The sequence below is a fragment of the Xenopus laevis genome, chromosome 3S, assembly GCF_017654675.1.
Source record: "Xenopus laevis strain J_2021 chromosome 3S, Xenopus_laevis_v10.1, whole genome shotgun sequence".
Lineage (NCBI taxonomy): Eukaryota > Metazoa > Chordata > Amphibia > Anura > Pipidae > Xenopus > Xenopus laevis.
The window spans coordinates 105384953-105405727 of NC_054376.1; the positions used below are offsets into that span (position 1 = coordinate 105384953).

General features: G+C 39.5%; 1 protein-coding gene across 3 annotated transcripts in view; it reads right to left on the reverse strand.

Moving 5' to 3' along the window:
* Window positions 1-15187: 15187 nt before the first annotated feature.
* sh3pxd2b.S (SH3 and PX domains 2B S homeolog) overlaps window positions 15188-20775 on the reverse strand; it is a 107801-nt gene continuing 102213 nt past the window's right edge. For all 3 annotated transcript variants that reach the window (XM_018256142.2, XM_018256144.2, XM_018256143.2), the window contains 3 exons: window positions 20483-20532; window positions 20003-20128; window positions 15188-18845 (listed from right to left, as the gene is read on the reverse strand). In XM_018256142.2, the coding sequence (XP_018111631.1) occupies window positions 17325-18845; window positions 20003-20128; window positions 20483-20532 (1697 nt within the window). In that variant the 3' untranslated portion in view covers window positions 15188-17324. The remainder of the gene's footprint in view (window positions 18846-20002; window positions 20129-20482; window positions 20533-20775) is intronic.

The window sequence follows — 20775 nt, forward strand, 5'->3', positions numbered from 1 at the left end:
GTATTCTGTAAAATGATAAATGTATAGAGAGCCAGGTCCATTGCGAGGTGATGGTTGTTGTCAGCAACGCTTGGCACACACAGCTTGTATAGAGAGGTTGGTGATGTGCTGCACTAGCATTTATTCTAGTGGTTCTGTTTCTGGTGAGGGGCTTATTCCACTCATAATTATCACCTCAAGCAGTTGTCAATACCCTAAAAACACATTGGAGGTCATTTATAAAGTTTGCGCAGTGCATATTTTTCGCAAATGGTTGTATTGTGCATGAACGCAATATATTGCACTGCTCTGCCCGTCTTTCCGGTTTTTGCAAATTCGCAGTGTGAATAAATTTTCACAAATGGTGCACAAATGAGACAGGAGTTTGTGTGAGCGCACCCAATGTGCGAGGTTGTTGTGCGCGAAAATAGCGTTGACAGTAACATAAATTTGCAGTTTGCAAAACTGTTTTGAGAATATTTTATCCGCCACCAAAGTTGTGGCATAATTGAGTCACAGTGTGTGCACAGAAAGATTTGCGAATTGTGACATATTTATAAAGCCCCTTTCGACATTCGCATTGTGAACAAAAAATTTGCAATTCTGTTTGCACCCTCTTATTCAGCTTTATAAATATAACCATGAGCAGGGCAAATATATTCACTTTGCGAACCAATCTGCCCTGCGCAAAGTTTATAAATGACCCCCATTCTCTTTGCGAAAAAAATATTGTAGCTCATAAACAATACCATATATCCTGTATATTTATATATATATAGATAGTTTATTCATTTAATGATTACGTTCATTTGAAATACAGGTTTAAATTGATACACCCCTCTGTTACCCACAATACAGCTTTCCATATTGCTGTGATTTCCCTTCAGTAATGTCATTTGCTATTTTTATATGCACAGTGTAAATTTTAATCCTAAGAAATAATAGAAAAGAACTCAGCTGGCAGTTGATTTTTTGTATAGTTTTTGCTCTGGGCTACTTTGAGGCTGATATTATTCCCATCCTTCATTCCAAATGAACTGCAGCCTGTACAGAGGCTTTACAGCAGTTGTATTAAAATGATTTATAGGCCATTTCAGGCTGGTTTGTGTATCCAGGTTTTAATTGGCCTTGGTTTGAGAAGAGAAGAAGGCCCCCCAGCCCAATCTAATAGGACATATGCCCTTTCTTGGCCAGAATATTGAGAACCTCTTTTTCAAGATAATATTGTAATTCCGAGGGACATTTTAATAGTTATGGTGTAAATGAGACTTCTTGTTGTTCATGTGTCTCAGTAGGAACATTGGTAGGTAGCTCTGTGTTCTTGTGTAGTCTGTAGTTGATGTTTTAATAGAAACCTCGGTGAGTCTAGTTCTGTGGCTTTTTCAGGCAAGAAGGTCTAGGGGTGGTTGGTGCAGCAAGTGAACACGGAAAAGAAGAGATTTGAAGAATGTGAATTGAGGTTAGCAGAATGAGGCTGCAGTGCAAGACGGCAGCTTAAAGGAGAAGGAAAATCATTTCACACTTGGGGGTGCCAAATGTTAGGCATCCCCAAGTGAATGGATTGACTTACCTGAAACCCTGAGCCGGTGATCCTATCAGCAGAAAACTGCACCGGGTCGGGATTATTCCAGTGAGCACCACGGAGCAATCCTTTTCCGTCTTCTTCTTGCTTTTGCGGCTGCGCAGTAGAGTGAAAAGCCGAACTTTAACTAAAAAGCCGCCTATTTAATTCTACTGCGCATGCGTCTGCCACGGGAAATTTGAAGAAAAAAGAAGCTGGAACGCTCCGTGGTGTTCGCTGGGGTTTCGGGTAAGTAAATACATTCACTTAGGGGTGCCTAGCATTTGGCACCCCCAGATGTGAAACGACTTTCCTTCTCCTTTAATAAAGGAAGCTATCTTATCCCTCTCTGTTACGTTCTGCTGGCCGAATGGGAGTCCTCTCTGGAAGATAATTGGCAGTTTTCAAACCCACGACAAAATCAAAGAGCATTGAGGAATATTCACCATTGGTTTTAGTGTCTATAGAATTTTAAAAAAAACAACAAAAATAGGAAGTTTGGGCCATGCATTGCCTTAAGCAAGCAGAGCGAAAAAAACATGTGTTAACTCTATACTATAGAATCCGCTCCATCATTTTATTCCACTGGATATGGATATATTAAATAGGTTAGATAATGACAAAACTATGCTCCAATAACCAAACATTTATAAACGTCTATAAAGGAGAATGGTAAATGTTAACCAGCTTTTAAATAGGGGCTATACTGTGTCTGCTGAATTTCACTTAGTGAAGGGTAAATACTTTTACTGTCATCGCTTTATGATAGCCGTGCAATTTATGAAAGTATGTAGGGAATTGTTTTCTGTTGCTGCTGCTATACTTGGGACTTTTCCAACCATAAATCTTCTCTTCTTTGGTGCGACTAATCTCCTAGAACAGTCTCCTGCCGGCTAGAATGTAAATCACCGGCAGGATGGCAATCGGTGCGCTTTGTTTTCCGATGTCGCCTCACGAGGAAACTTCGGGTGACTTTGGAAAACAAAGCGATCCCAGTGCCATCCCACTGGCGATTTAGATCGGGAGGCAGTTCGGGAAGATTAGTCTCTCGAAGAAGAGGCAAATTTATTGCCAGGCAACTAAATTTCCCCGAATCTGAGCGTGTCTCTCTCTAAATGGTAAGTCTGGATTGGCTGTAAAAACAGCTTTCCAAAAATCTGGCAAATTTGAGGAACTTTAGGCAAATATTAGATATATGGCAGCACAGGAGGTGACTTTTGGTTCGCTAGCAATGTAAATGTTATATGGTGTTTAATGTGGATCTTAGTGAAGGAAATCTACTTGTAAAATATATTTAAATTATTTATTGATCTCCCTCATTTCCCCCAACATTATAATCACAGGGTTATTATGGAATAATATAAGTTTTTTGCTTAAACAATGTCCTGGTAGCCTGTTGTTTTTGAAGAAGAACACATTACAAGTTGTGATATGTTTAGTAACACAGCACTGACTTTAATGGAGTCACCTTATGTGAAAAGCTGACATTCAGTTCTGTTGTACTTTGTTGTTTTAGTATTATTGCCATATTGGATCCTTTCAAAAACAGATTTCCTTTTGTGATCACGTTGTTGCTTTTGGAAATGTTATATACAGTGCATTGTATTCTGGAACGCATCGGAACTTTAAGGAATTGCGGTGAAGATATCAGGAACTCCAGCTCATAAGGCTTTTCTGGAAAGACCTCAGGATTTTCTTTTTAACTAAAATTGGCACAACAATGGTGCCTTATAGAGCTATATACTCTGTAGATTTAATCACCTCTTCTTAATGGTTTTCTCTCTCTATGCTGGAGATCTAAAGCAATCGAATTTTATAAAGACGGAATCAAGGCATAAATCAATGTGTTTCTGTATCCTAATAAAAGCAGTAGATTTGGGAGGGCCGAATAGTGTAAGGAATGCAGCCCAAAATAGTAGCATTTTTTTTAAACATTTTCAGCTTTTTATAAGGATTGACCTTTTTCAGAGCCCTTGACTTGGGTCTTTTCTGCCGATTCAGGTAAAGGGCTGCAAAATGGAAATGAATACATTTTCCAGCACTTATGCATGGCAGACCACCTAGAAAATGTTGCAGTTGTCACTTTTTTTTTATTAATATTAAACGCAACATCAGATTCTAGTCTGTCGAAAAAGGCCATACTCTGCAGACACAGTACAGTATGCAGCTGAACATGGACATCATACAGGGGGCCCACAGGTAGTTTGACTTCTATACAGTTGTTCCATTCAGACAGCCAAGTCTTTGCTTCCTCATCCACCAATACATCATATACTGCACAACATGGTGTATCAGCAGATGAGATTTTCAAACTTACCCAATCTATGAACTAGTACCCATGACACATACTTATTGTTCTGGATTGTCTGGCCACTGTACACTGAGGGCAGACACACACACTCAGATTTAGGGAGATTTAGTCGCCCAGCGAACAATCGCCTCTTCTCTGGGGCGACTAATCTCCCCGAACTGCTTCCCACCGGCTAGAATCTAAGTCGCCGGCGGGATGGCAATCGGTGTGCTTCGTTTTTCCGAAAAAACAGAACGCTCTGAGTGCCATCCCGCTGCTGATTTTGATTCTAGCCAGCTGGAGGCAGTTCGGGGAGATTACGCCCCCAAAGAAGAGGGCGATTTAACACCTGGCAACTAAATCTCCTGAATCTGAGTGTGTGTGTCTCTGCCCTTAAGGTGGCCATACACAGACATCTGCTCGTTTGCCAATTTCTCTCCTCAATATGCGGATCATAATGCAGGCAATACAGGCGGTCATTTTGCAGGACCACATCAACGAACAGATGCAGCCGAGATCCAACCGGATTTTTACCCCTGACAGATCAACATCTGACTGACTATCTGATATCGATCGGGGAAGCCCGTCGAAGAGCCCCACACACGGGCCAATAAGCTGCTGACTTGGGGGAGTGAAGTTAGCGATCGCCACAATCCGCTAGAGTGAAATTCCACCGCTCTCCATTAATTTCTATGGGATTTTGAAAGGCGCATTTATCAAAGGATGAACTTTCATTTTCACCCATTGATGAATACTGTTTTAAAAATCCCATTGAAACAAAGGACTGTGTCGATCTCTAACTTCACTTTTTGATAAATATATCCCTTGGTCTGTCGGCAGCTTTTATTGGCCGTGTATGGCCAGCTTAACAACTTTCTATCATACAATGGTCTAAGTCAGGGGTCCCCAACCTTTTTTACCCATGAGCCACATTCAAATGTAAAAATAGTTGGGGAGCAAGACAAGCATAAAAAAGTCCCTTGGGTGCCAAATAAGGGCTGTAATTGGCTATATGGTAGCCCCTATGTGAATTGGCAGCCTAAAGGAGGCTCTACTTGGCTCTCTACTTAGTTTTTATGGAATTAAAACTTGCTTCCAAGCCAGGAATTAAAAAATAATCACCTGCTTTGAGGACACTGAGAGCAACATCCAAGGGGTTGGAGAGCAACATGTTACTCACGAGCTACTGGTTGGGGATCACTGGTCTAAGTATATGTATGGCCAATTAAAATTGGCCTGGTATCTGATCAGGTATGCATGGGCATTACATTATCATCTCTTTGGCTAAGAATATCCAACAACAACCTCTTCCATCTTCTAAAAGCCACAGGGAGTTCAATTAAATCTGAAAGCCTGCAGGAAAGGGTATTCCCACAAGCTGGAAAACCATTTTTATAATATTAATACAGGGATAAATATATGAATTGTGGTCAATTTCATTGCATGAGGTTGGTTACAAACAGGTGCCTGTAGTTATAATTCATAGTATTACATATATTCCATGTGATCAGATCCACAGAAAACCATGACACCTATTGACAGTCAGTCACTCTTGAGGTTTAACCTTTGGGGGTCTTTGATAGATTGCGCCTCCATTTTGCCAAGCCAAATCTCAGCAGGTATAACTCTGAAAGCAAATGTCGCTGTGAGGTGAACTTACTTCTTCTCCACTTCCTTCTTCTCCACTTCCTTCTTCTCCACTCTCCAGAAAGACAATCGTTTGTACAATGAATGTCATTATTTGTAACTTAGAAGCTTCTATAATGGAAAGGTAAAATGATTTGTATAGCAGATGTCTGTGCCTTAATAAGGGTGTTTGTGCACTTTTTATATTCAAACGAACAAAAAAACTAAAAAAAAAAAAAATACCACGTTACATGTTAGTTTTATATAATTACCACTGGTAACTGCTTTTTGATATTTGCGTGAAAATTGTATATTTCACATCCCCATAAAAAAAGAAAAAACCCAACAAAAACAATTGTTTTGATTGATCTTTGAAAAAAGAAATACTGTTGAATTCTGGTTCATGACTGTGATTATCTGTGCTGCCTCGTAAGCTTAAAGGAGCCCCTGTAAATGGCTTGCGGCTTTTTTTGCACTTTGTTCTTCATGATCTTGTTTTGTGATTGTGTTACTTTTGTCATTGTATATTTCTCTAGGTTTTGCATCAGTACCATTACTTTAGTTCAAATACAAATAAACATTCAGCTTGTTTAACTCAAGGGTAAATGATTATTCTTTGTGGAAATATCTTTGTCGCACTCATTAAAAAGCTGTTGGCCTTAAAGGAACAGTTCAGTGTAAAAAAAAACTAGGTAAATAGATAGGCTATGCAAAATAAAAAATGTTTCTAATATAGTTAGTTAGCCAAAAATGTATAAAGGCTGGAGTGACTGGATGTGTAACATAATAGCCAGAACACTACTTCCTGCTTTGCAGCTCTCTAACTCCGAGTTAGTCAGCAACTTTAAGGGAGGCCACATGGGACATAACTGTTCAGTGAGTTTGATAAATGAGAAGATACCCTTAATTATGATTTATCCCCTCAATAGAAGACGAGGTCTGATTGAATCAGTATAGCTTTATAACAACAAAGAAAAAAAAAACCCCTCTTCTATCAGGTACCCCAAAGGTCCGTTTCTATTGATCAATTTACAAATTTAACAATTTAATTTCCTTATCCTCTTTAAATTACCCTAAATTTACCCCAACTAAGTTTATACTATTAAAGTGCAATTGTTATTAATTCAATTTATTAAAAATATTAATTGAATTCCATGATTAAAACTGAAAAATGAAGGTGCTAATTCATTAAGTTCATGTAAAGGCAGATGTTAAAAATCGAGACCCCAGTCCTGGTTTTCCTGCCTTTCTTTGCTTTGTGGTGTCCCAGGGATAGAAAAATATTAGGTAGAACGTTTTGGGACAACTCCACCTCCTCTTATTTTCATTCTTTTACATCTGGTTTGAGCTGCTGGGGAATTGATTTATCCTGTTAATTAATTTTGGTCTCTTATCAATTTCTATCGAACACCAATTAATTGTAATAAGTCCTGGATGGTGGACAAATGCACTTGCAATTTACGTATTTTTAACAATTAATTTATCGTAACTTAACACTAACGCACTTTAGGAGTTGTTCACTTTCATTCCAATTAATGGTGATTTATTTAATGGGAGGCAGATAATTAATTAGAATTAATTTAATCTGCCTTTACATGAACTTAATGGATTAGCACCTTAATTTATACGTTTTAATCATGGAATTCAATTAATATTTTTAATGAATTGAATTAATAACAATTGCACTTTAATTGACTAAGTATAAACTTAGTTGGGGTGAATTTGGGGTAATTTAAAGAGGATAAGGAAATTAAATTGTTAAATTTGGAAATTGATCAATAGAAACGGACCATTGGGGTACCTGATAGAAGAGGGGTTCTTTTCTCTTTTTTTCTTTGTTGTTCAGTGAGTTTACAATTGATCCTCCGCATGCAGCTCAGATTCAAAAGCAACAGGCTGTACTCACACAGGCGCATGTACAGCCCCATTGAAAAAAGCTAAATGCGTCTATTCCTGCGCTCCCCTGAGGCTGACGCAGGAAAAACGGAATGCAGGGGAGCGCAGCTTCAACCGCTCGTCAGTAAGAGCCCTAAACGTTGTTCGATGAGCGTTCCATGTAAGAGTGCCCATGTACCGGTAATTAAAACTGCATATAAATAATGTTCCTTGTGCAGAATAATGCCCATGTGATTTACCAAGCATCAACATAAAAATAAAGTGCTTATAATGCAATAAAAATAGTCTACACCCACATAAGGACCACAATCCTTTAAATTTGGGATTTATACAAGAGAATATGTGCATAGATTTATGGTATCTTTGATCAGGCCATCAGAAAAATAGCCAGGTATGGGTCAGCGGGCCCACTGTGTTTTTTCTAGGGATGCATCGAATCCAGGATTCGGTTCGTGATTCGGCCTGTTTCAGCAGAATTCGGATTCGGCCAAATCCTTCTGCCCGGCTGAACCAAATCCTGATTTGTATATGCAAATTAGGGACAGGGAGGGAAATCTGTGACTTTTTGTTACAAAACAAGGAAGTAAAAAATGCATAGGCAAATTAGGATTCTGATTAGGTTCGTTATTCGGCCGAATCTTTCGCGAAGTATTCGGGGGTTCGGCCGAATCCAAAATAGTGGATTTGGTGCATCCCTAGTTCCCTGTGTCCCACCGGTCCAGTCTGATCCTGTCTAGATCAAATCACCATATGTAAAACACTGTTTCACATAAATCTTATCCTTTGATAAAAAAACTTTACTAGTAGTATATGCCATTGGATAATCTCATATATAGCAAACTGCCACATTAAGGTCCACACTAGTTTGTACTGTTCTTACACACAAACTATATTACATACCTCCCAACATTTTTAAACTAGAAAGAGGGACAAAAGGTTTTCTGTGTGCAAGTCAGCAACATTTTTGGCCACACCCATGTTATGCCCACACCCCCTAATTACCATTTTACAAAATTTGGCAGGTTATGGAAAGTTTGATCACATTTCTGGGGAGTTTAGGGTCAGGTTCTATGTGTAATTACAGTTTTGCTAATGAAGGTGAATTGCCCTTTAAGCGGCAAGTCACATTTTTTTCCCCAAAAGACCTGATTATATTACATAGTTACAATTGTTTCTTTGCTTATCTTAAATTGTAACAAAAGTGCACCTGCCACTATTCTGGGCTCTCTGCCAAAAGCCAATAAAGTTAGAAACGTTGTATCTTTTTCTGGTTGTTCAGTGCAGGAGATCAAAGAGAAAGTTGGGACATTTCAGTAACAATCCTGAGACTTCGGGTTGAGCTGTCAAAACCGGGACTGTCCCCGTGAAAAAGGGGACAGTTGGGAGGTAGGATTGACATTTAAGAACATACAAGAAATACTTACAGTAGCATTACAGTGACAAATGAACTGCCAGACCATGTTAAACTCAGCACACTGCTTATGAGTACCACGGATCTGCATTCCACTTTCTGCATTTTGTTCACCTGCTGCACCTTAATCCTTCAATTTAGCAACCAATAACCATGTGGGCTCACATGAGTGATCATTCCCTGCACCCAACAAAAACAAAAATGAGACGTAATATTAAAAAAATCTTTTCATTTTCTAAGATACTGGTGCCATGGTCTTTGCATAAAATGTATAGCATATATAATATATATTTTTTCTTTTAGCTTAAAGGAGAAGGAAAGGTGTGTTGCACTTGGGGGTGCCAAATGTTAGGCACCCCCAAGTGACTGTATTGACTTACCTGAAACCCTGGGCCGGTGCTCCTATCAGCAGAAAACTCCACCGGTCTTCCTCCTTTTTTGCATGGCTGCGCATGCTCAGTAGAACGAAAGGCTGAACTTTAACTAGAAAGTTGGCTATTTCGTTCAACAGAGCATGCGCCTGCCCTCGGATATTTGAAGAAAGAAGAAGCCGGAAGAGGATCGCTCTATGGTGCTCACTGGAATAACCCCGGGCCGGTGGAGTTTTCTGCTGATAGGAGCATCGGCCAGGGTTTCTGTAGTGTAGTTCAGCTGAAACGTTGTGTATTCTAGTTATAATAAACATTACTGTCTGAATGTTGCCTCTAGGTTAAAAATGTTAGTAACATATCCAGAGTTCAGATTTAAGGCACATGAGCTATGGTCTCTAGTCAATGCTGGCTCTAGTCAATTTGGCAACCTTGACCCCTTCATATTCCACTTTCACATACAAATATTTTGCCTGCTGCTTCACTCCACATGTTGCCTATGAAGAGATGCCACTGACCAGTGAGATGGAATGTGGAGTCCAGTCCTACTCTTCCCACAAAAGAGGACTCTGGGTAAACTGGACAGAAATAAGTCACCTGAAAATAGGGGAATCCCATAATTCTCTAGATAGTTGCCTCTTCTGCCCTGACTATACCCTACAGGATCAATGTAACATTCAGGACGTTACAGTTTGCAACAGATGCTAAGGGGAAAAGTCATTTTTGAAAAAAAAAAAAGCACTAGTAAGCGGTTTACTCACATTTTACATATATAATAATATTTTTTGCTTATTTTGCATTTTCTTTTACATTGTTTGGTGTGGACCTCTGTGTTGTGGCTAGTAATCTATAAACGGATACTGTATATGCAACCTTTATTGATTCTGCATCCACAATATACAAATGATTAGCAAACACAAGGGTATATTGCCATCTAGTGGTAATGACTGTGCACTAGTTAAGGAAAGAAGATTTGCTACTTTCAATATTCACATGTAAGTTACTGGATCATAATGGATTCATATAAAATGGGGCCACAAGCATGGCTAGTGAATAGGAGCCTGGTATTACCACGGCCAGTTTAGTGTATCCTCCATATTCAGCTGACTTTAGGGGATAAGGGAATACTCTGAGCAGGTAGGTAGGTAGGAAGAGTGTGACACAGCAGTTAATACAGTATTTAGAGTGGAAGTGGAGTAGGATGGCAACAGTGACACTTTTACTTTTTACATTACCCAGCCTGTGGGCTTAAAACTCCTTTTACCACTGTAACAGGGGGCACACACCAAATATAGATCTATAAAATGAATGTCAGTGCAGGTGTGATGATGCTTTGTATGTATCTCCTAAGGCCTCTCAGCTGTTGTAGAACTCCTAGCACTCCCTACAACTCCCAGCACTCCCGACAGCCTACTAGCTCTACTTTAAAATCAAATGAAGGGCTACAGGTTACCCAAATCCTCAAATTCTCTTTTTTGTGGTGACAGTCTTAACCCATTTCTCAGGGTTAGCCATTCCGCCTTTGCAGCAGCAATTTCTTTATCTTCTTCACTGGTCCTGAAAGAAAAGTCATTAAAGGGATACTGTCATGGGAAAAAAAAAATTGTTCAAAATGAATCAGTTAATAGTGCTGCTCCAGCAGAATTCTGCACTGAAATCCATTTCTCAAAAGAGCAAACAGATTTTTTTATATTCAATTTTGAAATCTGACATGGGGCTAGACATTTTGTCAATTTCCCAGCTGCCCCAAGTCATGTGACTTGTGCTCTGATAAACTTCAATCACTCTTTACTGCTGTACTGCAAGTTGGAGTGATATCACCCCCTCCCTCCCCCCCCCAGTAGCCAAACAAAAGAACAATGGGAAGGTAACCAGATAAGAGCTCCCTAACACAAGATAACAGCTGCCTGGTAGATCTAAGAACAACACTCAATAGTAAAAACCCATGTCCCACTGAGACACATTCAGTTACATTGAGAAGGAAAAACAGCAGCCTGCCAGAAAGCATTTCTCTCCTAACGTGCAGGCACAAGTCACATGACATGGGACAGCTGGCAAATTGACAATATGTCTAGCCCCATGTCAGATTTCAAAATTGAATATTAAAAAATCTGTTTGCTCTTTTGAGAAATGGATCTCAGTGCAGAATTCTGCTGGAGAGAGCCAGGACTCTCAGCCTACTCTCTACCTGTCATGGCAGCTCTCCCTATTCAGTTTTTTTGCCATGACCAATGCTCCAGCTCCACCTGCAATAAACGTTATTGACACTGGACACAAATATACAAAACAGGGGACATAAGAAACAGCATAAAAAAGAGGTGTAAGTAGTGGAAAGAGTATGGGTGGATATTGGGCAGGTCAGCCAGCACCATGTTCCCCTTCCTACCCAGGAATATCTTGTGAATAAGTTAGACTTTCAGAGCCACATCTGTGCTACTCAAGTCTAAAGAGGTGCAGCGATGTCTGGGTCAGCCTGTGCAAAGTACCTAACAAATTGGCACCCCCAGTTGCTTTGACTTGGGTTTTCCTTTAGCATAGGTTGCATTTTAGAGCCATTAGACCCCTTATTTCAGTGTTAGTGGACACCCCGTTCAAGCTCTTACAATAGCAAATCAGGGTTGCAATGTGTCGAACTACTCTAAGACAAAACAATAACAACTCCAATGAAATGTATTGCAGCTATAGAATTATGCAATTAGGTGGAATTATCACCTTCTTGATACATATTGCTTGAGTTTTATTGGGAGGCAGTGATCTAGCAACCATTGTGGGGATGATAACCATCAACGTGGAGAGGAGGTAAGAAACCTGCTGCAAGTGAGCGACTAGTGAATGGGGTCGTATGGCCATATCATGGGCACCAATACAACTTGGCCTGGTTCTAGGTGTGGCAACTGATGATCATTTTAATATAGGGTCATTTGTAGAGAAGATGCTAAAAGAAGGCGAATTCTAGGTTGATATTTGGAGGCAGGTGTGAGTGTGCAGTTCCACATTAGCTGTGCACATTACTGGGAAATGACATATACTGTAAATATCTATTCCTAATGAAATGCTTACAATTACTTCGACTAGCTTTAAACTGATCATACAGCCGCCAGAGCTTTACTGTTGCTGATCAGCAGCCCCTGAATATTTACTGTGTGACCACCAATGGTTGCTCATGGAAACAGAAAACATTCCCCTGAAAACCACAGTATTGGTTAAAGCATGTGATACCGGCAGGGACTTAAGTTACAGGTATATTTGTTCATTTAGGCATAGTTTTTCCACGGGAGGCATACAGTAACTTCTTAGGAGAAGCCAGATCCACTTTTATAAATAAACCAGTTTGGTGTTTTCCTGCATCAAAGGGAATTAAAATAAATAGGGCAAATGCCAATCACAGCTCTCTAAAGAATGAAAAGTTCTTTCATATAGAGTTGCTAAGAAATAATCTATAAGAGCTTGACCACCAGATGCAAACTTATAATATATAGCTGAATATGAGCTGAATTCTCATTTGCATCTTTGTTTTGTGACAAAAAGTCACGCCATCTCCTTCCCGGAACCCTAATTTGCATATGCAAATTAGGATTTGGATTCGGTTTGGCCGGGCAGAAGGATTCAGCCGAATCCTGCTGAAAAAGGCCAAATCCCAAACCAAATCCCTAAAAAAAATTATAAAAATATATATAATTTACATTTATGACATTACCAGTCCTTTAATACTCCCAAGTGTTATAGGCTTTACCTTTGAAGAAAACGCAGAACAAAAATGTATTTTTAAAAAAAGCTCTTTATTGGGTGAAATCGGGTTTTGTCATGCTACAATAGACAAAAACACCAAAAAGAGAACGTTTGGACAAACAAAGGCATCATAGGCAGGTACGAAGTTAGGAATATATATATATACCGTATATACTCGAGTATAAGCCATCCCGAGTATAAGCCGAGGTACCTAATTTTACCTCCAAAAACTGGGAAAGCTTACTGACTCGAGTATAAGCCTAGGGTGAGAAATGCAGCAGCTTCTGGTAAGTTTCAATCAAAAAATTGAGGGTTTCTGCTCCCATTGGAGGTGCTGGCGTCTCGTTTTTGGATGCCGGCGACCATTCTTGGAGACTAATCTTGGACGCCGGCGACTATTCTTGGATGCCGGCGACTATCCTTAGACGCCGGTGACCGTTTTTGGGCTTGACCCGAGTATAAGCCGAGGTAGAGTTTTTCAGCATATTTTGGGGGCTGAAAAACTCAGCTTATACTCGAGCATATACGGTATATATATCAAACATGGACAAAATGATCAATGCTCGTAGTGAATATTTGATGGAGAAATATATAAGCCCTCTAATTACATAAGAGAAGCCATTGGTCAGAAATGTGGTCTCTTTTTTTTTTAAGTCCGTTCTGCATTAAAATCCCTTGTGGTATAACTAGTAATTGGCAATACTCAGGTTTGTTACCGGTGGGTATATATATATATATGTGTATATATATATATATATATATATATATATATATATATATATATATATATATATATATATATATATATATATGTGTGTGAGAAGTGAATTAGATTTTGGCAGAATAGAAGGCTGATTATGTGTTAAAGGAAGCAGAGACCATGTAAAACAGATGCGTAATACTGTGAAGGCACAATGAAAGGGATTGGAAAAGGTCACTTTGGCTCAGTCACAAATTTACTATGAAAACTAAGAAGGAAAAGCACATTTATACTTCCTAGGCACACTGATCAAAAGAAGCAAACCCCAGAGGAAAATCAGAGATCTCCTATCTGCTTTGAAACCGAATCTCTAAGATTGTTGCAGGTCTACTAACCCACAGTAGCCAATCAGAACGTTGACAAAGCAGGCTGTAAACGGACTGCTACAGGTTACTTGAGCCGTCTTTGCCCCCTTTACCTGTTTAGATGTAACTTTGGATATACATATAAAAACAAAGGGATGCTCTGCAAAGTAAACATTTTGTTGTTTTCAGGCTGATACGCAGTGGGACAAATTTACTAAAGGGCGAAATGACCAACGCTGGCATGACGTCATTTCGGGACTTTGCTGATTTACTAACGGGCGCTGGTGTAAATTCGCTAGTAAAGAAGATAGACTGTAGCGCTACTTCACACTCTAAGCCAGGTGAATTTTCGCTATGGCGAATGGACGTAACTAGGCAAATTCACTAACTTGCGCATTTTACTGAACGTTACCTCATGCGCCAGACTTGCCTTCGCTACCTCAGACCAGGCAAAGTGCAATAGAGCAGATAGGCTTGCTTCAAAAAAAATGTAAAATTTTTCTACGTCCCAAAAAATGCCGGCGGCTTTTCAGTTTTTCAGGGTGATAGGCTGCAAAAGATCGTACGTTTTTTTTAGGGTACCTTCCTTCCCCCCTACATTTCCTAACATATGGCACATAAACTATACACTGGGCTCATGTGTAGGGCAATATAACAACTTTATTTTATTTTATTAAGGTTTCCCGGGCTTGTGTAGTGTAATGTATTTGCTGCAACATATACGTCCATTCTACTTTAACTTCCCACCATATGCAAATTAGCTAACGCTAGCGCAACTTCGCTTTGCTTGCCGAATTAACGCTAGCGGAGCTTTGCCATCGTTCGGCGCCCTGGACGCAACTTCGCATTTTAGAGAATTACAGTTGTCCTGGCAAATTTTTGCCTGGCGAAGTGTGGCAAAGTGTGGCGATGTGGGTGAAGCTGTCGCTGGCGAATTTCCGGAGGTTAGTGAATTTGCCCCAATGAGTCTTCAGAGCACAGTGAAACTAGTAACAAGCGCACGGGTGATGCAGACCCCATTTCAGTGAAGCAATAGCAAGATATATAATAATACTGCAGGATAATAATATACTATCAAATGTGCAATGTGTGCGTGTACATTTTTTTTTTTCTCGCCCTGTTGATGTTTAAATGAACACCTGTCAAAGTAAACAGAACAACAAGAGAGGCAGCGGCAAGTTGGCTACTCACCATATCGTTCTCTTCAGAGAAGACAGCAAAAGCTTGGAGCACAGCTCCACTACATACAAATACCAGATTTCAGCTATAACATATTTCATTCTCAAACACATGTCCAATTTCTAGAAAAAACATTAGTTAAAAAATGTGTGTATGGTTAGCCATTTGGACTCCTAAAGTTCTGCAGAAAATATGAACCCAAGCCTGTTTACAGGGATAATGCTACTGTATTTATAACTAATCAAGGCCTAAGTGCTAATGAAAGCACGAAATGTGTAAGGCTGTCATGCTGTCTTTAATAAATTGCCATCATTTTACAAGTCTGGTCTGGATTATATTTTTGCATAGAGTGCCTACATTTTACCATATGATTCCCCCCGCCAGCTGAAGTTTCAGGGCATTGCACTTGGAGACTCCATTTACAGCTGTGCGTTAGCCATTGGGCACTTTTCTAAACCTTAGTTCCTTATTATTAAACTAACCAGTAATTATTACTAGCCCAGTGTGAATACCTTAGATTTGGAATTCTCAGTAAATCATATTTTCAAAATGTCTAAACACGTCAAGACTCTAAGGGGGTTATTTAGTAAAGATCGAATGCCAAAAAATCGAAAAGTCTAGGTTTTTTTTTTTTTTACTATAAAATCTGAATTTTTTAGTGGAAAAAAAATTAAATTTTTCGGAATCAAACACCAAGGGTGTTAAAAGTCCAAATAAAAAAGTACTCCCGCTCAGACCTGCTGAGTTCATGTAGAAGTCAATGGGAGAAGTCCTGAAACTATTCTGATCCGTGCTGGGTTTTGTGCAATAATCCATTTAATTTTTTGTGGTTTTTGAGCGGAAAATCCAAAAACTGTACAATTCGATTATTTATTTATTTTTTTTACAATTTTTTCTAGTTTTTTTCCTGCACAGGAAATTTTTGGAAAAATGTTTTGATAAACCCGGTGCGAGATTTGGTTAAAGTAGTTTTCAGATAATACTCCGATATTTTTGGATATTGGTAAATAACCGCCTTTATGTCCGAGGGGTATAAACCTCAGTTCCAAAGTGAATGGGGAGAAACATTTGCCAATCTTGTCAGCAGAAGAATTAAGCCCTACAGGGAATTATTTCCTTTTCTTTAGAAAATCTTTATACCTGATGTGATTTCTTTCAATCTCTTTTCTGCACCCCATACCTCTCTTCTTAGACTTTAAAGGCAGAGACACACGCTCAGATTCGAGGAGATTAGTCACCCAGCAACAAATCTCCTCTTCTTCGGGGCGACTAATCTCCCCCAAAATGCCTCCCGCCAGCTAGAATGTAAATGGCTGGCGGGATTGCAATCGGTGCACTTCTTTTTCCGGAGTCGCCTCACGAGGAAACATCCGGTGACTTCGGAAAATGAAGAGCTCCGAGTGCCATCCCGCTGAAGATTTGATTCTAGCCAACGTGGAGGCAGTTTGGGGTGATTAGTCGCCCACGAAGAAGAGGCGATTTATCGCCGGGTGACAATCTCCCCATAATCTGATCGGGTGTCTCTGCCTTTAGTGCACATTTCTGGCAGCTATTTACATAGCAATAACAAAACAAATGAGTTGTTGCTTCTATTTGGATAGATAAAAGGCACACAAACTCCCTATGTCATTGTTTCACCCTTTAGCAGAACTTCATTAGAAATGCAGGACTGTTGACTGGCTGAACAGGGTGGGAAATCAGTTAAGCATCGTATCAGAACAGAAACTTTGCTGTAAAAGATGAATGTGACACTCTATTCAAGCTTATGTTCTAATACAATTATATAAGAGAATTATCAAAAATGACAGCCCATTGGATTTCATACTGTACACCTAGTTCTAGACAAATGAAATAACCTAAACGGGGCTTCCTTTAAGAAAACCGAAAAACATTCATGGCTGGATTTTCTTGGGACTTAAGGTGAGTTATAGCGACCCTGTGGCCCTAAAACCATTGCTGTACTACAAATCTTAGTCTTTTGAGATTTGCTGCATAATAATACCAGCAGTGATACTATCGACATCTCTTGTACCATGTGAGCACAAGATTATATTGTTCCCAATTTCTGTCCTTCTCTTGCTTTTCATATAATAGTAATATCAAAAAATACAGAATTTATAAAAAAAAAAAAGCAGACTTTATGTAAAAACTATAAATTAATCAGCTAATTAAATAGACATGAAATTGGGGACTACTGAATTGAGTAAACTAAAAAAGCCACTATGGCTTCTTTCTTAGATAGTTGGAAGGTATCCAGCCCTCCCAAGCGGGGCCTCCACTAAGGACCCTACAAAACCACCAGCCACCAGAGCTTTTTTCTTGAACATCAAACACTGTCCCTTCTTTAAAGCTGCCGGTGTCCTCATCTCCATCAAAATCAGCAATAGCCACATAATGCATTTCTTTTAAAACCTCTGGGGTTGGTAAAGCAAAGGCGGGCTTTTCCCTTATCTCTTTATCCATATGCCTTGGTGCTTGTGTCTTTGGAACAAAGCTAGGTTTGACTTTGGTGTCATCATTGCTTGATGGAGGATGGAATGGTCTGGCTCTTGGTGGAACCATTATTGGTCTGTTTCCCACTGGGGTAGATGTAAGTTCTGAGTCCTTCTGTACTTTTCCCTCAATTGTATCAGCAGACAGACTAACTTTTTTAGGAGGAGGGGGCCTTCTTTGGGGGATCACAGGCCTCTGAGGTGGTTCTTTACCAGATACAATGCCACCTTTCTGATTACTGTCAACAGTTCTAGAGGGTACTGGGAGAGCTTTGGAAGGAGGATCTCTAGAGCTTTCACCATCCTGTTTTTGTAAAGGCCTTAGGTCTGGTCTCTCCTGGGGTCTGCCAGCAGCTCCTGAAGTTGGTGTTGGATATGGGGAAGCACCATTTCCTGCAAACTCCTGGTCATTTGGCTTGTCTAGGGATTTTGATGCTGGTTTGAGCCTGCTTCTCAAATTTGAAATATCAACTTTATCGTCATTCTGAGGATCAGTCTTTTGAGTGGCAACTGGCTTGGGTCTCACAACTGGCTTAGGTTTCAAGAATGCATTTGGGGCTATTGAGTCAGGCTTTTCTGTAGGTGGCTCAGGCTTTGGTTTGTTGGCAACAGGCTTAAGCATGGGTTTTTTCAATTCCTTAGGGGACACTTTGTGACCACACTCAATGCCCATTTCATTTTTTAGCTGGAACATTTTGCTTTTGTCATTTTTTAGTTCTGGTTTCCTAGCCTCCTTTGAAGGCATGATTTTCTGAGGGACAGGTGTCATCATGCTGCTCAGTGGTTTGGGCGGTGGTGCCCTTAGCTGATGCGTGCTTGTTCGTTCAGAAGCATCTTCTGTTTTTAACATGGATTCTTTCCTTGGTGGTAGGCTTGGCTTTTCCTCAAGATCTACAGCGGCTTCATCATAAATACTGTTAGCACCAAGGTCTTGTCCGTCCATTGGAGTGCCTTTAAATGCAGAATCTTTGCCTTTCCAGTCTTTGGACCATTTTGATGTGGAGTCTGTACCATTTTGTGGTGGATCAGGCAATGGCCTACATGGGCGAGTTGCTTCTTCTGCTGCGTTATTTTCAGTACTGGCATCTCCCAAGCACAGCTGGGCCATCTCATTAGGTAATGGAGCCAAAAAATTTGGTCTTGAGGCACTGCTAGTCTTTTTGTACTTGTCTATAAATGTTACTGGAGCCCATCCCTCTTTATCTTCCACCTGAATATACCACCATCCGCTATGATTCTTCTCTATAACCTATTAAAATAGCAGAGAGATTGTTTGTACACTTATTTTGCTATGGGGTGACACATGGCAGAATCAGTAATTCTTAAATGGATTTCTATCACTACAGGTATGAGATCTGCTATTAAAGGGCATGTAAAGGCAAAAAAAATAAAATCCAATTTTACACTACTTTCTTTAATGAAAAAGAAACCTATCTCCAATATACTTTAATTAAAAAATGTGTACCGTTTTTATAAGAAACCTGACTGTATGCAGCCCAGACCACACTGAGCATGTGCACAGTCTTAGTCTTGCAAAGACTAAAGTTACAAGATTGTGACCCCCTGTAGCCAACTTTGAAAGCATAAATTATTTGTTTGATTAGGCTTGTGGTGCAGTAAGTCCATGTTTATATTTAGTATACAAAATACAGCATTTCTAGCCTTATTCTATTTTAGACTTTACATGCCCTTTAAAAATGTTAGGGATGTAGGTCCTGATTGAGCTGCCCTGTGCCCCTTCTTTAGAATACGCTGTGTTAAGATTGAATATAATTGAAAGTCAGATCAAGATGACAAAACTGTCTAGTGAGGGGTTAAGCTTAAAGTCCTTGCTTGCTAGTGTACAAAATAACTGAAAATGTTTTGCTTGGCACATATAAAGCAGAATTCAGACAATAAATCATATAAGAAAAAGGTGAAGTTATGTCTAGACAAGCTAATGCATAAAAATCTGCTTTTTAACAAATGATGCTTAATAATAAAATCCAATTACATAAAATTAAAATGACCAATAAGATTGATTCAAGTAAAAAAACCTAATCAAAAATGTTGATATTGTTTTGATCCAAGTATAAAATTGACAGAATTCTCTGTCCGGCCTGTCTGATTTGCTGTACTGCTAAATCTACAGTTTGGAGCACCTTGCAAATAAATCCATCTTCTGAGTTTGAGCATTATCTGCGTGTCCAGATGTGGCGATTGCCTAAGAGATAAATTAACGAACTGACAAGCACAGGATCCGCTAGTAGAAAAACACTGATCCAGATACTATTGACCTAGGGCTTCATTTTGAACATCATATTAAATCACAAGCAAAGTTTACAACACTGACCACTTGGACCACTAAAAAGCTAATCTGACCAGGTGCCCCTGCAAAGATTCAATATGAAAAAAAAAAACACTCACCTCAACCTTCAGCCCAGCCTGGAAGCTTATACCATCTGGTATGGTTGTCTGGAAGTCTGCAATGGTGTAATACTCTTCTTCAACATGTGGGGGCGTAGGTGGTGTTGGGAGATGGAGACCACGAGGCTAAAACAGAAGTAAAAATAGGAAGCAATTAGCAAATTTATGATATCTTAGTTTGAATCCAATCAAATTGCATTTAATTTAGAAGGAACTGAACAATTAGGAAAGAGCATTCAATCAATATTGACACTGAACAAGTGTACTGGGTCTTTAAAATGTGTCCATCTGTTCAGTAAAGCAGTTGATACACAACTAAAAGGTAGGGGGTGTAGTAAGGATGTCTTAATGGTATTTATAGTGAAAAATAGCACAATCCTATACACACACACACACACACACAAGACGTTAAGCGGCTTTAGATTCACTATGGCTACAGGAATCGCAGCAGTACAGAAAGAGAGGCTGAGCACTACTTACAATAGTGAGATCACGTCGGGGAGGAAGCCTCTGTCTTAATACAGGAGATTCTGAAATTGCAGAAATCACAAAAAATGTATGGTTAAAATATAGTAAGTAAAGTAATGGTTAAATTATATTCCACAAGATCCTGTGATGGAAGCAAGAGGCACAATGGTAACATATAAATATAAAGGGACAGTTGTGTTCAGAATAACAGCAACGTGTTTAAAAAAGTGAATAAAACTCATTTTTATTTCCATACACACAAGTGCATTGGGGACACTGCATATTCTATTCCAAAAACAAGAATA